Below are 21,976 nucleotides of genomic sequence, written 5' to 3'. Positions count from 1 at the left end.
CTACATACATAGTGCATTGGCGAATTATCTCAAGTAAAGTTAATTATTCTAAACCTAACAATCAGTTAGGGTATAAAGACTCATATGGGTTAAGTGCCAATATATGTTACTTGTAAGTACTGATACTTGCGATTGTCTTAATTTTAATATCTATGTAATTTCAGGGATCCATCAATAACTTTTACGAACAACAACAGCTAATTTTGTTAATTTTTTTTTAATTGTACTGGTAGATTTATAATGTATTGTTAAATCATTTTTATGGGGAAGATTTAGAGAATTCATTTTATGTCAAAGACCACGAGATCATAAATTTTCATCGCCCTGTATATAGCCAAAATTTGTAGATATATGATTTAGCCGTAAGCAGTGTTTTCGTGGAAAGTGAAAAACGTTAGTGATAAAGATTCTACGTACGGATTTAAGCAATTCAAACAATGAACTAAATTACGGTCGGTTTTAGAAAGTTAATATGCCGCTTTGGAATAGACAATAGAATGTTTCTAAATGATTTCCTAGAAAGAAATCGACGGTAAACAATTTTACTTAGTTTTAAAATATAGGATTTTTCTGGGATATAAGAAAACATTTTAATTTTAATATCTCCTGGAAATTTGACAAGACAGAAAATTTGTACACAACACTATTTGTTCTTAAGAAATGAAAGTAGGGATGTAATGTGTAGAGAGAATGCTTGTGATTGGCGAAGAGTTTGATGAAGGGAGAACAGAGTGGTTGAGTCTCAGATTGATGAAGGAAAAAGATTTACTGTGTAATTTAGATTGAAAGGGAGCAGTCCAGTTCAAAAAATAGTAATTTTGTGTAAAGTGGTGAATTTGGTGGCCGTGTAAGCAGATTCCTGTTTGAGACGAAATCGTGATCGAGTCGAGAAGTACAATCTCCTAGTGTCCGAAGAGATTCCAGTTTTCTGTCTGGAACGAGTAGCCGGTTTGTATCAATTTTGCGCAAGATATCGAGCTGAGAGAAAAAATCTTGGAATTATAAAAATTGATATTGTTTGTATCGAGTCGGAGACTAAATAGAGGAGGGAGTTCGAGCGAGTGCTGTTTCTTTGTCGAGGATCCTATTGGTTATTCTTCATCATTCCCAAGTATTTGAATGTTTTCACTTGCTCAATTAGGGCATTCTCTACTTGTAGTTTGACCCTTAAAAGTGCACTCTTTCTTATTGCCATGCATTTAGTTTTTCCATCATTTATCTTCAAGCCATACGTTTTTCCTGCAGAATTAATTTTTTTTATTTTATTATAAAATTAATAAAACGTTTTCTAATACGCTGTACTGAAATGTATTATATCAGTAATTACTTTTAGATAGAATTTGGAAGAAAGAAAGAAAACTCTTAGGTCCTACAATGAATAAGCTGGTACTAAATAGGTATATAAACAAGTTTTCGGAATGTGGTTTAGAATTTGTACAATATTTGGACAATCATATTGGAGAATCCGATCTAGATTTGACTCTTCTTGCAGCTAAGTACTCAACAGACACTTTTATTCGTAAGTATTTTGTTTAAAAATGTTTTAATAATAAGTATTTTGGGATCTACAAATTTATTAGACGTATAGTTTAGACGCATCAGACGAGTTTGGCAACTATCACTGCGACAGTGGCAGTTTTAGTTGACATACCCCTCTGAGAGGTCTAGAAGTGGAAAACAATCAACAAATGTAAATTTATAGTTTTCTATCCCTAAATTTCTCACCTTTTAATGTGTTTTCAATCTTTCGCGTTATTTTGCCGGTTATTACCGCGCTTATCACTGTATATACATATATTTGTTTCTGTTACATATTTGTCAATATTTTTGTTTAAGGTACAAGCATGTGCGCTCAAAATGTTCCTAAACATATAGAGAATATAGATCTAGGATATTGTCTAAAATGGTAAGAAATAATTCAAAATGATTAATAGATTTGTTACATTTTAATAGATCTCATATTATTGCAGTCAATGAGGATCTTTGGCTCCGAATTCCATCCTACTGCATCAATTTACTTGATATTTTCACAGAAAGTGAATACACCGATTTGAATATGCACCAAAAACAATCTGGTTTCACCTATCATATTCCTTTTTGTATTATAATACTCTGGGCTAATTAGCAAAATTCATGGAAAAGTTATTTACCAGCAATTTTATTGCTGGAATCGAATTATAAGATCCTATATATTAATAATGTAGGTATGCAAAGTCCGCAGATAGTGTGCTACTTTTTTTATAAAAAAAATGACGCCCAAAAATCGTGTTTTTTTCAATTATTGCTCTATAACTCCGAAGATTTTAACTTTACAACAAAAACACCCAAATAAAAATTCACCGCAATTAAACTCTGCATAGAAATATGTTTTTCCCGGTTTTCCCTTTTCAAATAGTTTTAGGTAAGTAATTATTAATCAATAATTAAATAACTTAGTAACATCAAAGCTTTCTTGGTATAGATTGTAATTCCAGAAGCCGATGAAAATTAAACGAATATTTTAGCAACAATTCAATTGTTAATTAACAATTTACGATCGCAATAATAACCAAAATAATCATGATACATTGATCAAACTTATAAAGATAATAAAGATGATGTGCTTATTTAATATTTTATCGACAAAATATAAATTTTTCGTTTTTTTGCATAATCTTTAAATTTTGAAAAAGAAAATAGTTATAATACGCTGGTCTAATTAGTAAAGTATAAAGAAAGGTTATTTACCAGCAATTTTATTGCTGGAATCGAATATTATGATCCTATATATTAATATCATAGGTATGCAAAGTACGCAGATAGTGTGCTACTTTCTTTATTAACAAAATGGCGCCCCCAAATCGTGTTTTTTTCAATTATTGGTCTATAACTCCAAATATTTTAACTTTACACCAAAAACACTCAAATAAAAATTCGCTCCAATTTAATTCTACATAGAGGCATGTCTTTCCCGATTTGCTCCGAAGAAAATATTCCTCGGAAAATGCGGGTTTTCCCAACAAAATCTCTAATTTTCAAATAAATTTTTTGGGCAAGTAATTATTTATCAATATTTAAATAACTTGGTGAAAAAAAGCTTTCTTGGTATAGATTATAACTGCAGAAGCCAGTGAAAATTAAACGAATATTTTAGCAACAATTCAATTGTTAATTAACAATTTACAGTCACAGTAACAACCAAAATAATCATGAGACATGGATCAAACTTAGAAAGATTATAAAGATGTGATACGTATTTAATATTTTGTCGACAAAATATAAATTTTTCATTTTTTTGAACAATCTTTAAATGTTAAAAAAATAGTTATAAACAAATTAATATTTCTCAGAAATTGTTTATTATATTATAATTTTACAAAATATTTATAATGCGTATTTCAAAGGTCTTGAAAATGAATGCTTTAAAATCCTTTTCCAACCATTTGCAAAACAGTTATGAAACAGCAAAGGAAGCATACGATTATTCCGTTGTTTATAATTTGTTTTAAGAATGGGCTAACCAACACTTTGTTGATGATTGAGTTATAGATTGCAATCACTTCTAACGACCTAAAGTTTTAAAGCAAAATCAGTCTAACCAACATTTTCGTATAACATAAATCTCTCCAGTAAGGTGATTCTGCATTATAGAAAATAACAAAAAAATTAAAACGCGATTGGGATAACCCACGAAGTTGTGGAATAGACCAAAATTGTTCAATACATAAATACGTAAAAGAATGCAAGAGTGGGCTAACCTTTGTAGAATAGACCAGTTTTAACTGCTAATCAAGGGTACGTATCACACAATCTAACCTTCGATTGAATACAATTGCAATACAAGAAAACAAATCCATTTACAATTTACCACAAATACAGCAATAATGCAGATGTTCTCTTTTACTCACTAGATGTCAAAAAGGGGACATCCAGGAAAATACTTCATCTAGATTCTCTTTACCCCGATGGACTCCCAACAACCGAAGCAACAAAAAAAAAAGATCTTTTGGAATTACTTTCATTTATACCTCCAATACATCATGGATTTTACACAAGTATCAGAACAATAAGATCCGCTATACAGCAAGAAGAAAAGTTCATTAACGATGAAGATTAAGTATTTTTGTTACTTTGTGTTTTATTAAAGCATATTTTCAACATTAATATTGTTTAATTGTATTGTACTCCAGGTCTAATCCACATTCATATAAAAAATTTTAAGGGCACTCTGATGCAAAAGCGGTCTAATCCACAATTTTTTTTATATTTTTGTTAAATATACTGCACGATCTTTGAGTTTTTGGTTATTATTTAATGATTTGTAAACAATGATTGCCTTTTGGCATCATATTTTAATTTTATAATTTTTCAAGGAAACGCATATATTCTTGGTTCATGTAAATTCATTATTCAATATTTGGGGTTAGCCCACTCTTGCTCTCATAGCCTTAATTCATCTCTTGGAATAAAAACGCAGTCTTCATTGGGAGTAGTTGCTTTATATTAAAAAATCTATGATTTGCTGACTTAATTTTATATATATTTACGATATCCTATGTTTGTTTTTGATAAAATGTTTAATCTCTTTCAGCATTACTAAGATAGGATCGGCAAAGTACTTAAACATATTTTACCACATAAACGCTTTGTGGAGTTTAACTACGTTGAAGAAGGAATTTGATAAGTACGTTAATTTAATGCACAAAGTTACAAAATCGGTAAGTCATTAAACATATTTTTATTTTCATATATTCATTTAGGCGGGCCGGATAGCTCAAGCGGTATGATGTCTGATTTCCATGTAGTGTTGCTCAAATGCAAGACCAAGGCGAGACTTAGACAGTCTTGGTCTTGCGCTAATACACCTGGTCTTGGTCTTGGTATTGCGCTCTTGGTCTTGATCTTGGTCTTGGTCTTGCAGCAAGAGACTTGCAAGTCTCGCAGTTATCTATTAGCCTATTGCCATTTATTAAGCGTTATTAAAATATTCGAAATTATGAACTATCAAATTTGATATTATTTGTTATTTCATGATTTCGAATACTTTATATCTCATACACCAACTATAATACTGCGCATAGAGGCCATCCCCCACCGGCACCTTTAGAATATGTGCACTGTAACAGAGTAGGTACATTTTAATCTTTATTTAACCTAACTCTTTAATTAATATCCATAGTAATGACCAACAAAATTAATAAATGTCTAAACTGACATTGGGTAAGGTGTGATCCACGATGTAAGCGATCCGTGCCTATGCTCTAACTAACTGAGCTATATACCATGGCCCACAGGAGTCAGTCTGTTTCTTAATAAACGTTTGCATTTAATAAGCTTATATGTGCTAAAACATGGTTAAAATACAAAAAACCAAATTAATGACATAAAGCTGACTATATTTCAAAGAACACTATATGTCTAGAAAGGGATTGATCGACCCTCACCACATATAAAATGGAATAAAAGAGTTATACAATTTGCCATTTATTTAAATAAAAAATAGAATACAATACAAATTAAATTACAGAACATTACGCAATTGTTTTGACATTAGGTACTGTTCGGTAATTTCATCATCCAGCCTCAAAAGTCCACTGCTGAACATAGGCCTCCTCCCCTCGTTTCCAACCCCATCTATCCTGCGCCGCCCTCATCCAGTTTTTATTTACCTTTCTTAAGTCGTCAGTCCATCTTGTAGGCGGTCGACCGACGCTTCTCTTGTCTTCTCTTGGCCTCCATTCCAATAACCTCTTCGTCCATCGCCCATCTGTCATTCTGGCTACGTGTCCTGCCCATCTCCACTTCAACCTGGCTATCCTCTCGATGACGTCAGTCACCTTTGTTCTTCTCCTGATTTCTTTGTTTCTGATTTTGTCTCGCAGAGTTATTCCTAACATTGACCGCTCCATTCTTCTCTGCGTGACTCTTAGTTTGGTAGCCGAGGCTTTAGTTAAGGTAAGTGTTTCTGATCCGTACGTCAAGACTGGGAGGACGCACTGATCGAATACCTTTCTCTTTAGACATGTGGGTAACTCACTTTTAAAAGTTTCTCTCAGTTTTCCAAATGCTGCCCACCCAAGACCGATTCTTCTCTTCAGCTCATGAGTCTGGTTATCCCTGCCAATCGTAATTTCATGTCCCAGGTATTTATATCTATCTACGAGTTCTATTTCCTTCCCAGCAATACTGATGTTCTGGTTGGGTACCAAATTTGTCATTATTTTTGTTTTTGAGATGTTTATATTTAAACCAACATTTTCTGTAGCTACAACGAGTTCTTGTACCATCTCTCTTGCCATACCTAGATCCTCAGCTACTATGACTATATCATCGGCGAAACGTAAGTTGTTTAGGTATTCTCCATCTATTTTTATTCCCTTTGTCATCCAATCCAAACTCTTGAAAGCATGTTCTAAGACCGTATTAAAAAGTTTAGGTGACATTGGGTCTCCTTGTCTAACCCCCCGTTCTATTTTTATGCGATTACTGTTAGTATGTAATTTGACAGTGGTTGTTGCCTGTAAGTATATTTTGTGTAATAATTTTGTATACCTATAATCTAGCCTGCATTCTTTAAGCGCCTGTAATATTTTGCTAAGTTCAACTGTATCAAAGGCTTTATGAAAATCGATAAAAACTAGAACTAGTTCTAGTTCTAGTTCTAGTTCTAGTTCTAGTTCGGTAATTTATCTTCATATAATTCTTTTTGATCAAGAATTAATACAAAGTAATACAATTTTTTATATTCGTTACTATCCAATACCCTAAATAGGGTATTGTTACTTTCCCTAATCCAATACCCTACAATCCTTCGTTACTTTAAATATGTCGGTATTGTGTTTATAGGGTAGCCGGAATTATGTGTTAATAATTTGCCTCATTACTTTTGAATAACACTAATACTACAATGTTTAAAGTAATTTAAAAAAGCATGAAAATAGAGAATTTATCTTTAAGTTTGTACAAAATGTTTTATTGTTACAATATACTTATGACCTCGCAATACGTATAAAATGTGTTAAGTATTCTTTTAATGGATATTTTGATTCTCTATGTATGCTTCGGGTATTGTTAGTAATGCGCATGAGTTCATTTTCCAAATTTTTGTTACATATTTTTTTCACCTCTCATAGAGTCTCTATGCATCTAAGCTTATACCCGAACTACACACACCGGCAAAATTAGCCGAACACCTTAAAAATGGGACATGTTTGATGTCTCGAATTTCCTAAACCTGTTGTCCGATTTGAGTGATTCTTTTAGTATGTTATAGCCTTATTCGTTAAGAATATCGGTGTAACAATATTGTTGCTAGAAAGGTACATGTCATTTTATACCGGGTGTTACAATCATACTGTGTTTTTTTCTTAAAGTTCGGAACACCCTGTGGAATATTCTAGAATATATAAAATATTAAAGTTAAAACTCGATTGTAGACTTAGGCTTTCTTAACATTTTCTTTTTTGATTCATTTGCTTGTGTTGGAAAATAAAAAAGTTATGTGCTTTAACAACTAGCCATGTTTTTTATCAATAAATTCTCATAGTAGGGGAGGAAAGTATGCTAAATTTGCAGTTACTCGAGCGTTATGGGGACCTATTGGATTGTGAAGAGTGGGTGCTAAAACCAAAAAAAGTTAAGTTAAATTTTCCATAAAGTGTGGGACTCTCCATTTTTTAATTTAATTTTCCATTTCCACCAAACGTTTTTTCCGAATATAGCGCCATCTATCCATAATTGGAAAAAATGTTGCGAATAAAAGTTGCTTATTTTTACGTCAAGGATCCAAATCTGCAATAAAAATTGGGGGCTCCTATTTAAGATTTTAAAGTAACCCCCACCCCACCTCCGTGGGGGGTCATGTTTGGTGCCATTCGATAGATTTTTGAAAAATATCGATTGGGTGTATTTTGCAGTTTAGCAGGGTTCGTATTTAAAATTTTTAATTGACCCCCACCCCGCTCCGTGGGGTGTCACGAGCCCCCACGGAGGTGGGATGGGGGATTTAATTTAAAATCTTACATAGGAGCCCCCAACCTTTATTGCAGATTTGGATTCTTTACGTAAAAATAAGCAACTTTTATTCGACACATTTTATCGAATTATGGATAGATAGCGCTATAATCGGAGAAAAATGATTGTTTCAAATGGAAAATTAAATTAAAAAATGAAAAGTCCCTTTATGGAAAACTTAACTTAACCTTTTTCTGATTTTAGCACATACTCTTTACAATCCAATAGGTCCCCATAACGCTCGAGTAACTGCAAATTTAGTATACTTTCCTCCCCTACTATGAGGATTTATTGATGAAAAACATGGATAGATGTTAACGCACACAACTTTTTTAATATCTCACATAAGTAAATGAATCAAAAAGGAAAATGTTAAGAAAGCCTAAGTCTACAGTCGAGTATTAATTTTAATATTTTATATATGCTAGAATATTCCACAGGGTGTTCCAAACTTTAAGAAAAAAACACATCATGATTGGTACACCCGGTATAAAATGATATTTACCTGTCTAGCAACAATATTATTACAACGGTATTCTTAAATAATAGGGCTATGACATATTAAAAGAATCACTCAAATCGGACTAGTGGTTTAAGAAATTCGAGACATCAAACATGTCCCATTTTTAAGGTGTTCGGTTAATTTTGCCGGTGTGTAGTATACTCCCTAAAAGGACACTCGGTCCTAATTGCAAGACGCAAGAGTCTCTCAGGGTGAGTCTTGTTCTTGCTCAAATGTTGCACGGTCAGTCTTGGTCTTGGTCTTGCTAAAATTAGGCGGTCTTGGACTTGGTCTTGCGAGAATGCAAGAACAAGACGAAGACTGCAAGCCCAGACCGATTTTGGGTAACACTACTTCCATGTAGGTAGGCCGGGGATCGAACCCAGCTCCGGTGAAAACAAATAGATATTTTTAAAAAAGTTTGAATAAAATGAGAACCTTGGGTAAAACCAGGGGTAATAATAGGCGGTTGAAGCGTAGCATTGGCTATGTTACCTTCCTGTATACTGTAGGCATTGGAGATATCAGACTACCTTGCTATAATCCCAAAGCTGCGTTAGCGGTAAAAACGAGATACTATTATTATTATTATATTTTCATTCAACAAACTAAAGCAAATATAAATATCAACATCATAAAAAAATCATCTTTTGCTATAAAAATTTTGCTACCACTCAATTTCAAATTAAGTGTAACATCTTTTGAAGTTTAAATATTCTCTAACAATAAAGCACTGAAAACGTTTGTTTTCTATACTTCCACAAAATTTATTACAACTATGTGACTACAGCTGTTTCGGCAGAGTGCCTTTCTCAAGTGATTTAGTTTACTATGTGTTTGCCTTTTTAAAGTCTTTAACTGAAGGGGTTGAGGAGTGGGGAGCTGTTTGTCTCGAGTTGGTCATTTAGAATTATACGTGTAGGAATTATATCTTATACCAACTCGAGACAAACAGTTTCCCACTCCTCAACCTCTTCAGTTAAAGACTCTAAAAAGGCAAACCCATAGTAAACTAAATCACTTGAGATAGGCACCCTGCCGAAACAGCTGTAGTCACATAGTTATAATAAATTTTGTGAAAGGATAGAAAACAAACGTTTTCAGTGCTTTATTGTTAGATAAAATGAACTTCCATCAAGTAACGGTCGAATCCATCAATTATTTAAATATTCTTTTATTATTTAAGTATATTCAAATGAGGAAATCGGAACATAACCGAATTAATCAATATACACATACCGAGAGCTTTACAGGTAATATTTACATCTTTTAGCAAAATTATTTTTCCACCTACCTCTACCGAAAGTATACTTTTCCGTACCTGATTGTAGGGAGCAAAGTTGTACTTTTCCTCCCTAGGGAGGAAAATATTTTTCCTCCCTAGGGAGGAAAAGTAAAAGTGACGTCATGGTATTTCATTCATGAAATGTAACTTATTGACGCCCTGTACAATATCTATTTTCTATTACGTAAGTTTCTATACATTTTAACGTTTATTTATAAAACACTCTCTGTATTTTGCAGAATGGTAAAAAACAGTAAATTGTTATTTTGATTTAACAATGTTTACATTATTAATTTGACTTATATTTGACAGTTGACAGTTATATTGTACGTACTTGTTAGTTTTAGTTCTAATAAATTTTGTTGGTTAGTTACATAAATAAATTAAGTAAAAATGAAAAAATTACTTGTTATTTGAGGAAGGTGGAAAAACCATATGTATAACATGGGAGTAAAGTGCCTTTTCCTCCCTTGAATGATTACTGCCCTCCGCTACGCGTCGGGCAGTAAACTTCATTCTCGGGAGGAAAAGTAGCACTTTCCTCCCTTGTTATACAAATAGCTATTACACATTAAACAAACTTTTTTTTCTTACAGAAAAGCCTGAAACAATAACTCATTTTCTGGACACTCTTTTCCAAGACAATAATTTTACTGAAGATGAAATTGCATCCCAGGCCGAAACTTTTTTAGCAGCTGTACGTATTGATCTTTTTATGCCAAAGAGTATCCCCCGTTAAGATAAGCAAAATGCCCTCACGCTCTTTTTTTCATTTTGTTTTTATTACTTTCCATCACCATCTTTTCCATCTCCCCTCTTCTTTCCCCCTCCCCCACCACCCAAAAGGTCATATTTTCGTTTTAATTTTTTTAGGTGGAATGCTATAATTTAAAATTTTAAAAAATTCACACGCATAATTAAAGCTTTTACAAAACACGTCTAATTTTAGAGACCTTTATGTTGAGTAAATAATCTCAAAATGCATTTTTTTTTGAAAAAAGCATATAACTTGCTTTGGAGATGACTAATTTTTTGTTGAAGTTATACTTCTTTACCGGCGATAGAGGGTGATTTTTTTATATGTTAAAACCTATCAGCCCGGCGCATGCGCATTATAAGTTTGTTCTGATTGGATGTTCAAATGACATGTCAAAAATTATCCGATATGGCAGCTGTGGTTTGGAGGTAAAGGTAAAGGTAAACAAATGTATAATATATTAGTTTTATTGTTGTGAGGACAGAAACAAAAAAGTTTATAATATTGTAGTGACTTTTAAATAGTTTTTAAAAGCAACAGGTATGTAATAATTGTTAATGTATCATGGGTATAAACCTACCTATTTGATCTGCCAAAATACATAGTATGTAATACTTTTATTTATATAATTTGATTACCATCAAAATTTCTATCAATATTCACCTAATATATTGTTTTTTTACTCTATGTTTTGTTGTATTTTTTCAATTCTAAATCATTTCAATTCAAAATTAAAATAATTTGATCAGTTTTCAAAATATCAAAATATCACAAGTTTAATCCGTTTAGTTAGTCGATCTTCGTAAATAATGACACATAGTGTCCGTGGCTAAGCGGAGAAGGCGAATGAATTCCAATACCAACCGCTCTTATCAGCGCTGGTTCGAGTCCCAATAGAAACTTTCTTTTTTGTTTTTTTTTAATACATTTTATGATTGTAAGTATATTTATTATATAATTGTATTTCCAGAAAATACGTATTTAGTTAAAAAAATTTTCGACAATTAATGTTCAGACATCATTTGTGACTTGTTTAATGTGTTTGTGTGTGTTTTATTCTTTTATTATTTTAATTTTTGGCACTGTTCTAATAAAAATGTTTGAGAAGTAGTAAGTATAAATTAGTTTAATATTTAAACAAAATATAAATAAAAAGTATATTAATTTCGTTTAAATCATATAATAGAAGTATAACTTCTTACGTGCGTACAAAGTACACACACATTCTTTTTTTTTTATTTTGTGGATTTTATCAAAAACTATATTTTTAATTTTTTTCACATTTTTTCATAAGGTGCGCTCCTTCAAAAATCAAAAGGTGGGGGGTTTTGAGAGTCTTTTTTGGGGGGTGTGAACGTGTTTCTCCCATTTTTGAATATCCTGAAGGACTTTAACAGGGGCGTCATTTGGGCGTCCAGGGGGGGGCATTTGCCCCCCCCCCTGGCCCTAAAAAATGACTGAAATTTACAAAAAATACATTAATATTCATCATAACATCATATATAATGTATTGTATATATAGTGCTTGCCCCCCCCCCAAACAAAATTTCAAATGACGCTCCTGGACTTTAAAGTTACTTCAAATTGTAATATGACCTTAATTTGGCCTATTTTGAAGTGTATAAAATGGAGTAAAATTCCCAAAAATTACTAAAAAGGGACACTAAAAAATAAACATTGTTGTAAAAGCCTCAACGATGCCTGCGACTTTTTCAAATTTTTAAATCGATCGCATCCTATCTAAAAAAATAAAAAAGAAAAAATGACGTTTCTTATGGTAAGTTTGAGGGGAAGGGGAAAGGGGGATGGAGGATTAAAATTGGAGTCTGTGTAAGAATATTAACAATTGAATTCTGGGAGTAAGGGCATTCTGTCTATCTTAAGAGGGGTACCATTTACTAAAATAATTCCTTACAGGCAACTGAACCAGTTAGTATTGCCATCTGTTCCGTTCTGATCATGTTGGCAATGTATCCAGATATGCAGGTAAAAATATTTATTGATTTTCTAGTGAAACAATTGAACGTTGCTTACATTAAAGTGTCTCTTTCATTAATGTTGATGCTATATTATTGCATTTTTTTAGGAAAAAGTTTACGAAGAAGCAGTAGCTGTCCTTGGACAGGATGGTGGAGTCACTGATTATAACTTGCCATTGTTAAAATATACAGAAAGGGTTATCAAAGAAACTTTGAGATTGTTCCCACCTGCTCTCATATTTAGCAGATTAGTAACCAAAGATTTAGATCTCGGTAAGTTTTTAAATACTTAAAATGTACCATTTAACACTAAGAGAGTAGGAGCAAAATTTTTGTACAATGATATTTAAATGCATTCATATTTTCAAATCCTGAGAAAACAAAAAAGTATTTTTGAAAATTTTAAACGAAGAATGAAAGAATACGTTATTACCGAGGGCTGACAGTCCCTGAAAACTTCTACAATGTTTATACTAAGTTTCTATTAAGTTCTACTATGTTTCTACTAAGTTACAGTGGTAAAACAAAAATGAGAAAATTAAGTGTGATTTTTAATTTCAAATATCTCATTCAAAAGAAACTTTTTGTTTATTTTAAGGGACTTTCGGCCCTCGGTAATAATGTAATCTTTCATTCTGCGTTTCAATTTTTCAAAAATATTTATTAGTTTTCTCAGTTTCTAGTTACCCGCTTAAGTGTTTTCTAATATCTTACTACTGTGATTGCTACCGTCTTAATCTGAAATTATTATTTATAGCCCAGTAAATGAACGGGAAATTCGGCGATACCGTGTAATTTTCAAGGGCAACTCCGAATTGTATGAAAATTTGGATTTAGGTTCTACTTACCCTCCACTTCAAAGTTGAAAGTGTGCCGTTGGTTGCTTTTACTTGGGGGGTGACATTTACCCCTTCTCGGGTTTGAATAAACATACGTTCAAGATAAGACCGGAGATGGATAAATTGACGGATTTTAAGCAACTTTTGTTCTATATAGTTTTTTAAGTAAGTCAATAGTTTTCGAGTTATTTGCCATTGAAAATGTTAATTTTTCGACAAAAACATTATGTTTTCAGACGGTTTTTCGCAAATAACTCAAAAAGTAAATATTTTGTCGAAAAATATCTTTAGCAAAAGTGTAGCTTATAGAAAACCGAAAAAAATGTTGAATCAGTAAAATCTATCAATCAAATAAAAACAAAGTTGTAGCTCATGAAAAATACGTTCTTATTCGTCTAATTCCAAATCGAATATTTCAAGGTGAAATCACCGAAAAATTAAGCACTTTTCGGGAAGAACCCGTTTAAACTTTTTTAAAATGTTTATAAAAAGCTTTGTTTTAATTGTTAACAAAAGTTTTAGCATTAAAAATAAGCGAGTTACGGTCAGAATAAAGTTGGCTCTCTTTTTTTTTGTAAAAAATCATGAAAATCTCGCCGTGTTTAGCTCCCCAAATGAAATTAATCGCTACCGCTTTACAAAAAATTTACTTACCTATCTATTTTGTATATGATCTGTCAGTCTCACCGGTTTAAAGTGTTTATTTCTGAAAGGGTTATAATTGAGAAAGCTTGAATGGCTCACTAATCACGAGTGTATGCAAATTTTGAATAGCCATATCTTAACCAATTTTTGTCCTTCGGAGAATCAAAATGAAACTAGCATATTTACAATAGCAAAACCTACATTTTTTTACGCTTTAAGATTTTTCTTATCACTGATACTTTTTAAGTTATTTTGAAAAAATGAAATTTTTCAAAAATTTTTAGAAATTTTTTTTTACTATAAAACCAAATGTTTTCAAAAATAAGCACTTCAAACCCATCAAACTTACAGATCATATAAACAATACACATATGTACAGTTAAAATAGACGGTAAGGCCAAACGATTAATTTCATTTAGGGTGCTAAATAGAGGGAGGTTTTCACGATTTTTTTTACCAAAAAAAAAATGGTGCCAACTTTTTTTCAGTGTAACTCGTTTATTTTTGATGTTGTAAATTTTTGTAAAAAACAAATAATAAGTTTTTTTTCGATACTTTAAAAATGTTAATAAGGTTTTCCCGAAAAACGCTTCTTTCTTCGGTGATTTCGCGTTAAATTATTCGATTTGGAATTAGACGAATAAGAACGTATTTTTCATGGGCTACAACGTTGCTTCTACTCAATTTGTAGACATTCTTGGTACACCATTTTTTTGTTTTTTTATAAGCTACATTTTTGCTAAAAATATTTTTTTCGATAAAATATTTACTTTTTGAGTTATTTGGGATAAACGGTCTGAAAACGTAGTTTTTTTGTCGAAAAATCAACATTTTAAATCGCGAATAACTCGAAAAGTATTGACTTACGTAAAAAACTTTATAGAACAAAAGGTGCTTAAAATAAGTAAATTTATCCATTTCCGGCTTTATTTTAAACACGCGTTTTTCACCCCCAGAGAAGGGTAAATGTCACCCCCCAAGTAAAAGCAACCAACGGCACAAATTCAACTTTGAATTGGAGGGTAAGTAGAACCTAAATCCAAATTTTCATGCAATTCGGAGTTGCCCCTGGAAATTACACTCCAAAACGGTCATTTATTGGGCTATTAGAGTAACTGAATTTTCTAGTTGTTACAGATATGGTATAGTTCTGGTTCTGAAACGTTATAGGTCCTTCGTATTCATTCAGTAGAAAAACATAACAGATCTTCTAAATTCTAACTGAATAACTTTTACATAAATTTAAATTTTTTTAGGTGATGTAGTTCTGCCTGAAGGTAGTTCTGCAACTATAATGCCTCTATTTATTCACCGAAATTCTGAGTATTGGGATGAACCGCTTAAATTTGATCCTGACAGGTTTTTACCAGAAAAACTTAACACAAGACATCCATGTACTTTTATTCCATTTTCATTTGGCCCTAGAAATTGTATAGGTAAGTATTGTAATTTGATTCTAACATCAGCAGATACTACTTATCTATACCTTTTAAACTCATGTTTAGTGATCAAAATCGGATAAACCGTCCATAAGTTATCGAACTCCAAAATATACTACATTTAACCATTATCGCCGAAAAGGTCTAATGGTTACCTAGACCGTATATGGCATTCATATCAGCTGTTTTGTAGCTTTAATATTGTGTGCGCCACTCATTTTACCACATTTAGCTGATTCTTCCTCTTGTACATTATTATCCCCATTTAAATTTTATTTTATTTTTAGGTCATCAATTTGGAATGATGACTTTAAAAACCGTTATAGCAATGACAGTCAGACAATTTCATGTACATACCCACTACAATACCATAGAAGATATTGATTTGACATTTGGACCAGTATTTTCGTTTGCTCTAGGCGATAAAGTTAGATTTGAGAGAAGGATAGAAGAAAAATAAAATTATCCAGATTAAACTTAATTTTTAATATTCCGTTCCCGACAGTAATCAAACGACATTCGAATATTTGAATACCAACTTAAAACTTAACCACTTAAAAAGGTTTAAGTGAAAAAAAGGTTGAAAAGTTTGTAAAATAAAGTTTTGTGATACAAGAAATGAGTTTATTTTTAGTATAATCCATTAAAATTTCAACAGACTCTTTTTTAAAGATTTTATAATTTACATACAGTGTGTCAAAGCCACATGGAATAAATTCTTTATTTTGCGAATGAGCGATTTTGAAAACAAATCCTAAGCAGGTCGATTTTACTTTTTAAATTATGATTTTTTGGCATATTATACAGGGTGTTTCATTAATAATCGTCCATATAGTAACTGGAGAAACCTTAACACAAAATACGAAGATTTAACCTAAAACACCTAAATACAATGTGGTTCCTTACTGAATTACAGGGTGTTTTATCTAAAAATTTAAAAACTATTTTTGCTCAGCATTTTAAAACTATTCGACGTATCCTTTTCATACTTAGCAGGAAGTATAGGTACTTTATATCTTCTAAATTATGTTAAACAAACGTTTCCGGCTATTACCAGAGGAGTACGACGAGGGAAAGTGAATGGTTGACCCTTTCCAAATTCTACGCCACTGGCGAAATTGCTATTTTAGTTCAATTTTTGGATTCTCCAATACTTTCTATGAAAATAGTATACCCTCCATTCGTAATAAAGTCATTAGTTTTCGAGATTTTCGAGAGTTACTTTGGAAGTTAAAAATGAAACGACACGGTTATTTTGATTAATGTATTGTGTTGCTTCATTTTTAATTTCAAATATCTCGAAAACTAATCATTTTATCGTTACGAATCAACAGTATATTATTTACCTAAAAGGTATTGCAAAGTCAAAAAATTGCACTAAAATAGCAATTTCGTCAGTGGCGTAGAATTTGCGAAGGGTCAACCAGCCACTATCCCCTGTCGTACGCCTCTGGTAGTAGCTAGAAACGTTTATTTATCTTAATTTAGTAGGGTGTATAGTACCTACACTTTTTGCCATGAATGATAGGGATTCGCCAAATAGTTTTTAAGTACTGGGTACCAATATTTTTTTAATTTTAATCATAATATGAATCATATCATAAATTAATCAAAATAACTGTGCCGTTTCATATTTAACTTCAAATATCTCGGAAACTAATGACTATATCGTTACCAATGAAGAGTTTATTATTTACGTAGAAAATATTGGAGAATCTAAAATTGGCACTAAAACAGTAATTCCTAAAGTGGCGTAGAATTTGAGAAGGGTCAACCATTCACCATCCCCTGTCGTGCGCCTCTGGTAGTAGCTAGAAACGTTTGTTATCGTAATTTAATAGGGTGTCTAGTAGTCGCACTTTCTGCCAAGTATGAAAAGGATACGTCGAATAGTTAAAAAAGGCTGAGCAAAAATAATTTTAAAATTTTTAGATAAAACACCCTGTAACTCAGTAAGTAATCACATTTTATTTAAGGGTTTTAGGTTAAATCTTCGTATATTGTGCTAAGTTTTCTCCAGTTACTATATGGACAATAACTAATGAAACACCCTGTATATCATAATAGTGATGTCATCCGTCTGGGCGTGATGACGTAATCGACGATATTTTTAATCAGAATTGGGGTAGTTTGCTAGCTTATTTGAAAGGTAATTCAGTTCTCTATTCAGTAATATTAACATTATCATAATTATTTATACGGGGTCCAATTTTTTAAATTAAATTAATTGACACAAAAAGAAGAATTTGCGTAATTTATTTAATTCAAAATACATTTTACTGCTGTCAGAAAACAATAAAATATTTATTTGACAAATAATCATTACTTTAATTCAATGTTCAAGCTGCCACCCACCTGCCTCTTGGCAATTTTTGGCAGGAAATTATTTTGATTGTGGATTTTTTTAATATTCAGTGACTCTACAAATTACGTCTTGCTAGAATAATTGTAGAGCAGAATATTTTTCATCTTTATTAATCCTTAAGGTAGAAGTTGAACCGTCAAAACAATTTAGGGCAGAGATTTAATAAGACTCCCTCCCAGTCATAAGTAATACTTTTGAGAGACAGCAGGGTGACTGCGCCCAGTTTATAAGCAGGCCAAAACATTTGTTATCATTTTAGAAACCATTTTACCGACATACACTATAAAAATGTACTACAATGCAAACTATCAAAGTTTGTTGATTACTAAAATTGTATATTTTAAGCCTAATAAATTATTGTTTATTTTCGGGATTGATAAAAAGAACAAATCGAAAACCAATCTGAGGAAATAGAAGATCAGGGTGGAATTCCATGCTGGCAGATCTTGAGTTGATAATATATTTTTTGTACTTCAACAAATTATAGAGAGAAGAACAGTCAGAAATTTACCGACTCATTCAGTGTTCCTTTACTTAAGGTAAATATTATTAATTTTATATCAGGATAATTTAGTACATAATATATCCTAATTTATTATATTTGAAATTGTTTTTTATCATTTATTTAAGTAATATAATTTGCTTTTTCTTCTTTTGAATAGGAAACTTGCACATTTTTTTTATTACATAATAATGTTAAGTTTTGTATAAAAATGAGATTTCCAAAATTTCACCCTTCAAAACCTCATAATAACTTAGAAGTACAAATTTAAAGTCTTCTGTATTTTAAAATAGTTCAAACGACCCGTGACGTCACATAGTTTAACTATATGGTTCCGTTTATGGCTATATTTAGGTATATTCTTCTTCTCCTTTTTAATGAAAAATATTTATATTCTAATGACATCTATTTTATGTCATTGTAATAATATATACCAGTTTATTGAGATTGGACTTTGATATAGTTATTGAAGGAAAGGAAAGAAGGTATACTATGGAAAATAAAACCATTTTGTAAAAGTACGAATTTTCTATGAATAGTTCAAACGATCAAAAACACTTGTAACGTCACATAACTGTATTTTCTACTGACGCATGATGTACAGTGGAACCTCGATAAGTCGGCCCTCGATAACCCGGAAGTCCGGCTAACCCGGACCGATTTTCATCAGACAAACATTTCAATAATAAAAATGTATGTATTATGTTAAAACGTTTTATCTGTAGCCTCTTCTAGAATGTCTTAAAAATATCGAGTTTCATTGATAAAACTTCGCTTTGACCAGAATATAATATTTGATAGATAATGTGTATTTGTGTAATTTGAACTATACGATAGTAAAAATGACTCATGGTACACGGCTGCGGTGGCAGAGCGACGCGACGTTCATTATCTGGGAATATCGCAAACAACAGGCACCTGTTATTCTTTTATTTATTTCCAACTGTCTTTTAAAAAATTCTTACAATGGTCTTTTAAACAATGAAAGAGCCAGTGTTCTTAAATAACATAACATCGTTCCGATTGACACAACCGAAACTGACTGAGTTTTTTTAACTAGAAATGAACAATACTCTATCTATACTATACTCTATACAACTATAGGTAAGTTAGATGTGTACTGTGCATATATATTTCATGTTATTTTAATTATAACGGACTTTATCTATAAGTATACCGTATTTTATTAATTTTTACCATGCTCTCCGGATAACCCGGATTTTCGATAACCCGGATCGGCCGCGGTCCCGATTAATCCGAGTTATCGAGGTTCCACTGTATATAATGTCTAATTTAAAATTATATACAATTTTGTTTACTTTGTTGGTTCAGAATGTAAACATATAACCCGATGACGTCACTACGCGTTTTGGGCTGGCTGGTATAATTTAAATTTTTAACCGTTTTAGGGGCCAAACGAAAGACAAACAAAACTTTTTTATCTGTGATACATGTTTTAAATTATGTTCTGTTGTGATTTATAGCATATTTTTCGAATTTAAAATTTTATGCAAGTTCCCCATTTAAAACGGCTCGAAATAAACCTCTTGCCGTCGAAGATATTGATGCCTTATTTCAAAGTGAGGATTTTTGGATAGAGTATCCGGAAAATGTTGCGTCAACGTCGGCATCGTCTTCAACAAATATTTTAGTGAGTGCTGAGGAGATACAAGCAGGAGCCAATGTCATCCAAATGGCAGATGGTAGCGATTAAGGCGATAGCCATCATGAAATTTTTAGATAACTCCAATGTGCCCCGACAGATTCGAGCTATTATAAAAATAGATAGTCCCTTCTGGCGACGTAAAATTCATCCCAAAATAATAAGCAGTTATCAGCTACTAATGCAATTTAATAACGAGGTTTACAGAAATGACATCCCTCCCTTTTATAATTGTGATTATAACCTGTTAGAACTACAAATTCCTTATTATTATCTTAATATTGAACCACATGTTAATCAATTTAACATAAATACATTTTTTTATTTTATAGTCGTATTACTCCGTAGAGTAACTAGGTACATTTTTCCGTTGGAACTTTACCAGCTGCAGACGGGGGATGTGAATTGCATAGTGTAGAATTCCTTCCCTCTCGTCTTCACTGCAGCATCCATTTGACTTGCAAATTGTAGAAGTCTTGGAGGTGTCACCAGGAAAGTGTACCAATAAGTTTTCAATTTAAAAACCTTTTAGTAATATTTTTAATATTTTCAATATTAATAATTTACTATTAGGATTGAAAACTACTTCGTCTTTCAATGCCAGATGGCGCTAGCCACCTACTATCATCACTTCAGTTGCAATGGGTGGGAAAACCTCTCGATACGAATCAGTTAAAATATGGAGAACAGTGCCTACGTTCTTTCCGATGAAGGCTCCAATAAGAGCCGAAAATCGCGATTCAAGGGACTGCACTGCACTCCGTATTCTAATTGAAAAGTAAGATTGTTTTGCCTTCGCATTGCAACTGAATAAAAATCGTATACATTTTTATTTTATAGTCGTATTACTCCGTAGAGTAACTAGGTGCATTTTTCCGTTGGAACTTTACCAGCTGCAGACGGGGGATGTGAATTGCATAGTGTAGATTTCCTTCCCTCTCGTCTTCACTGCAGCATCCATTTGACTTGCAAATTGTAGAAGTCTTGGAGGTGTCACCAGGAAAGTGTACCAATAAGTTTTCAATTTAAAAATCTTTTAGTAATATTTTTAATATTTTCAATATTAATAATTTACTATTAGGATTGAGAACTACTTCGTCTTCGTCATAAATACATTTGTTGAGCAAACAGTTCTGAAAAGATGGCCGAAGTCAGATTGTATTTATACAGATGGATCCAAATTCGCCGAGTCTACTGGATGCGCCTTTTACCATTTAAATGAAAATATCCAAAAAATATAAACTTTCAAATCAAATGTCTAGTTGTACTACTGAGCTCATCACAATTCTTCAAGCTTTGAGGTATATTAATATCCATCACAAGAATAAGTTTATTATATTAACAGATAGCAAAAGTTCGGTAGACACAATAGTACAAACTAAATTATCAAGCACTTCATCAGTAGTAATTATAAAAATTTTAGAAACAATCCAGTTACTTACGAATACAGGTAAACAAATTTCTTTGGTTTGGATTAAGGCTGCTTATAGAATTAACGGAAATTAAATAGTGGATAGACTTGCCAAGGATGCTACTACAACGGGAACCGATAGAAGAACCATTAATGCCAGTCACTGATCTACGACAATGGTTTAAGAAAAAAAAATGTAGCAATGGCAACAGGAATATGAAACCTCTCTTAAAGGTATAAGATTTTATGATATCCAACCAATAATTTATAGAAAACCGTCGTTTAACGATATTACAAATCGGCACTTCATTCAAACCTTAAATAGAGCAAGGAACAAACATGGTTTATATCCAGTCCACAAAAATAAACTAGGGTTGGCCACTTCTCAAAACTGCACTTGCGGGGAGTTGGGTACATTAGAGCATGTGTTGCGCAAATTTCCAGATGCTGAATCAACAGTTATACAGAAATCTACAAACAGTACGAGTTACTCTCCCCACCAATTTAAATTCCATTCTATGTACACAAAATATAAATTTGTAAAAAATTGTTTATAACCACTTAAAAAATATGAAAATTGATATTTAAAAAAAGAAT

General features: G+C 32.0%; 1 protein-coding gene across 1 annotated transcript in view; it reads left to right on the top strand.

Moving 5' to 3' along the window:
* LOC114328230 (cytochrome P450 4C1-like) overlaps positions 1-16,057 on the top strand; it is a 31,226-nt gene extending 15,169 nt beyond the window's left edge. Inside the window, exons 3-11 of the mRNA XM_028277013.2 lie at positions 1,334-1,519; positions 1,837-1,906; positions 4,571-4,697; positions 9,681-9,747; positions 10,376-10,476; positions 12,454-12,522; positions 12,623-12,788; positions 15,256-15,435; positions 15,726-16,057. Coding sequence (XP_028132814.2) covers positions 1,334-1,519; positions 1,837-1,906; positions 4,571-4,697; positions 9,681-9,747; positions 10,376-10,476; positions 12,454-12,522; positions 12,623-12,788; positions 15,256-15,435; positions 15,726-15,898 — 1,139 coding nt within the window. The 3' untranslated portion in view covers positions 15,899-16,057. The remainder of the gene's footprint in view (positions 1-1,333; positions 1,520-1,836; positions 1,907-4,570; positions 4,698-9,680; positions 9,748-10,375; positions 10,477-12,453; positions 12,523-12,622; positions 12,789-15,255; positions 15,436-15,725) is intronic.
* The last annotated feature ends 5,919 nt before the right edge of the window (positions 16,058-21,976 follow it).

The sequence above is a fragment of the Diabrotica virgifera genome, chromosome 5 (assembly GCF_917563875.1).
Source record: "Diabrotica virgifera virgifera chromosome 5, PGI_DIABVI_V3a".
Taxonomy (NCBI): domain Eukaryota; kingdom Metazoa; phylum Arthropoda; class Insecta; order Coleoptera; family Chrysomelidae; genus Diabrotica; species Diabrotica virgifera.
Note: the sequence above shows the minus strand (reverse complement) of the source record. Positions and strands in the feature narration are given on the sequence as shown.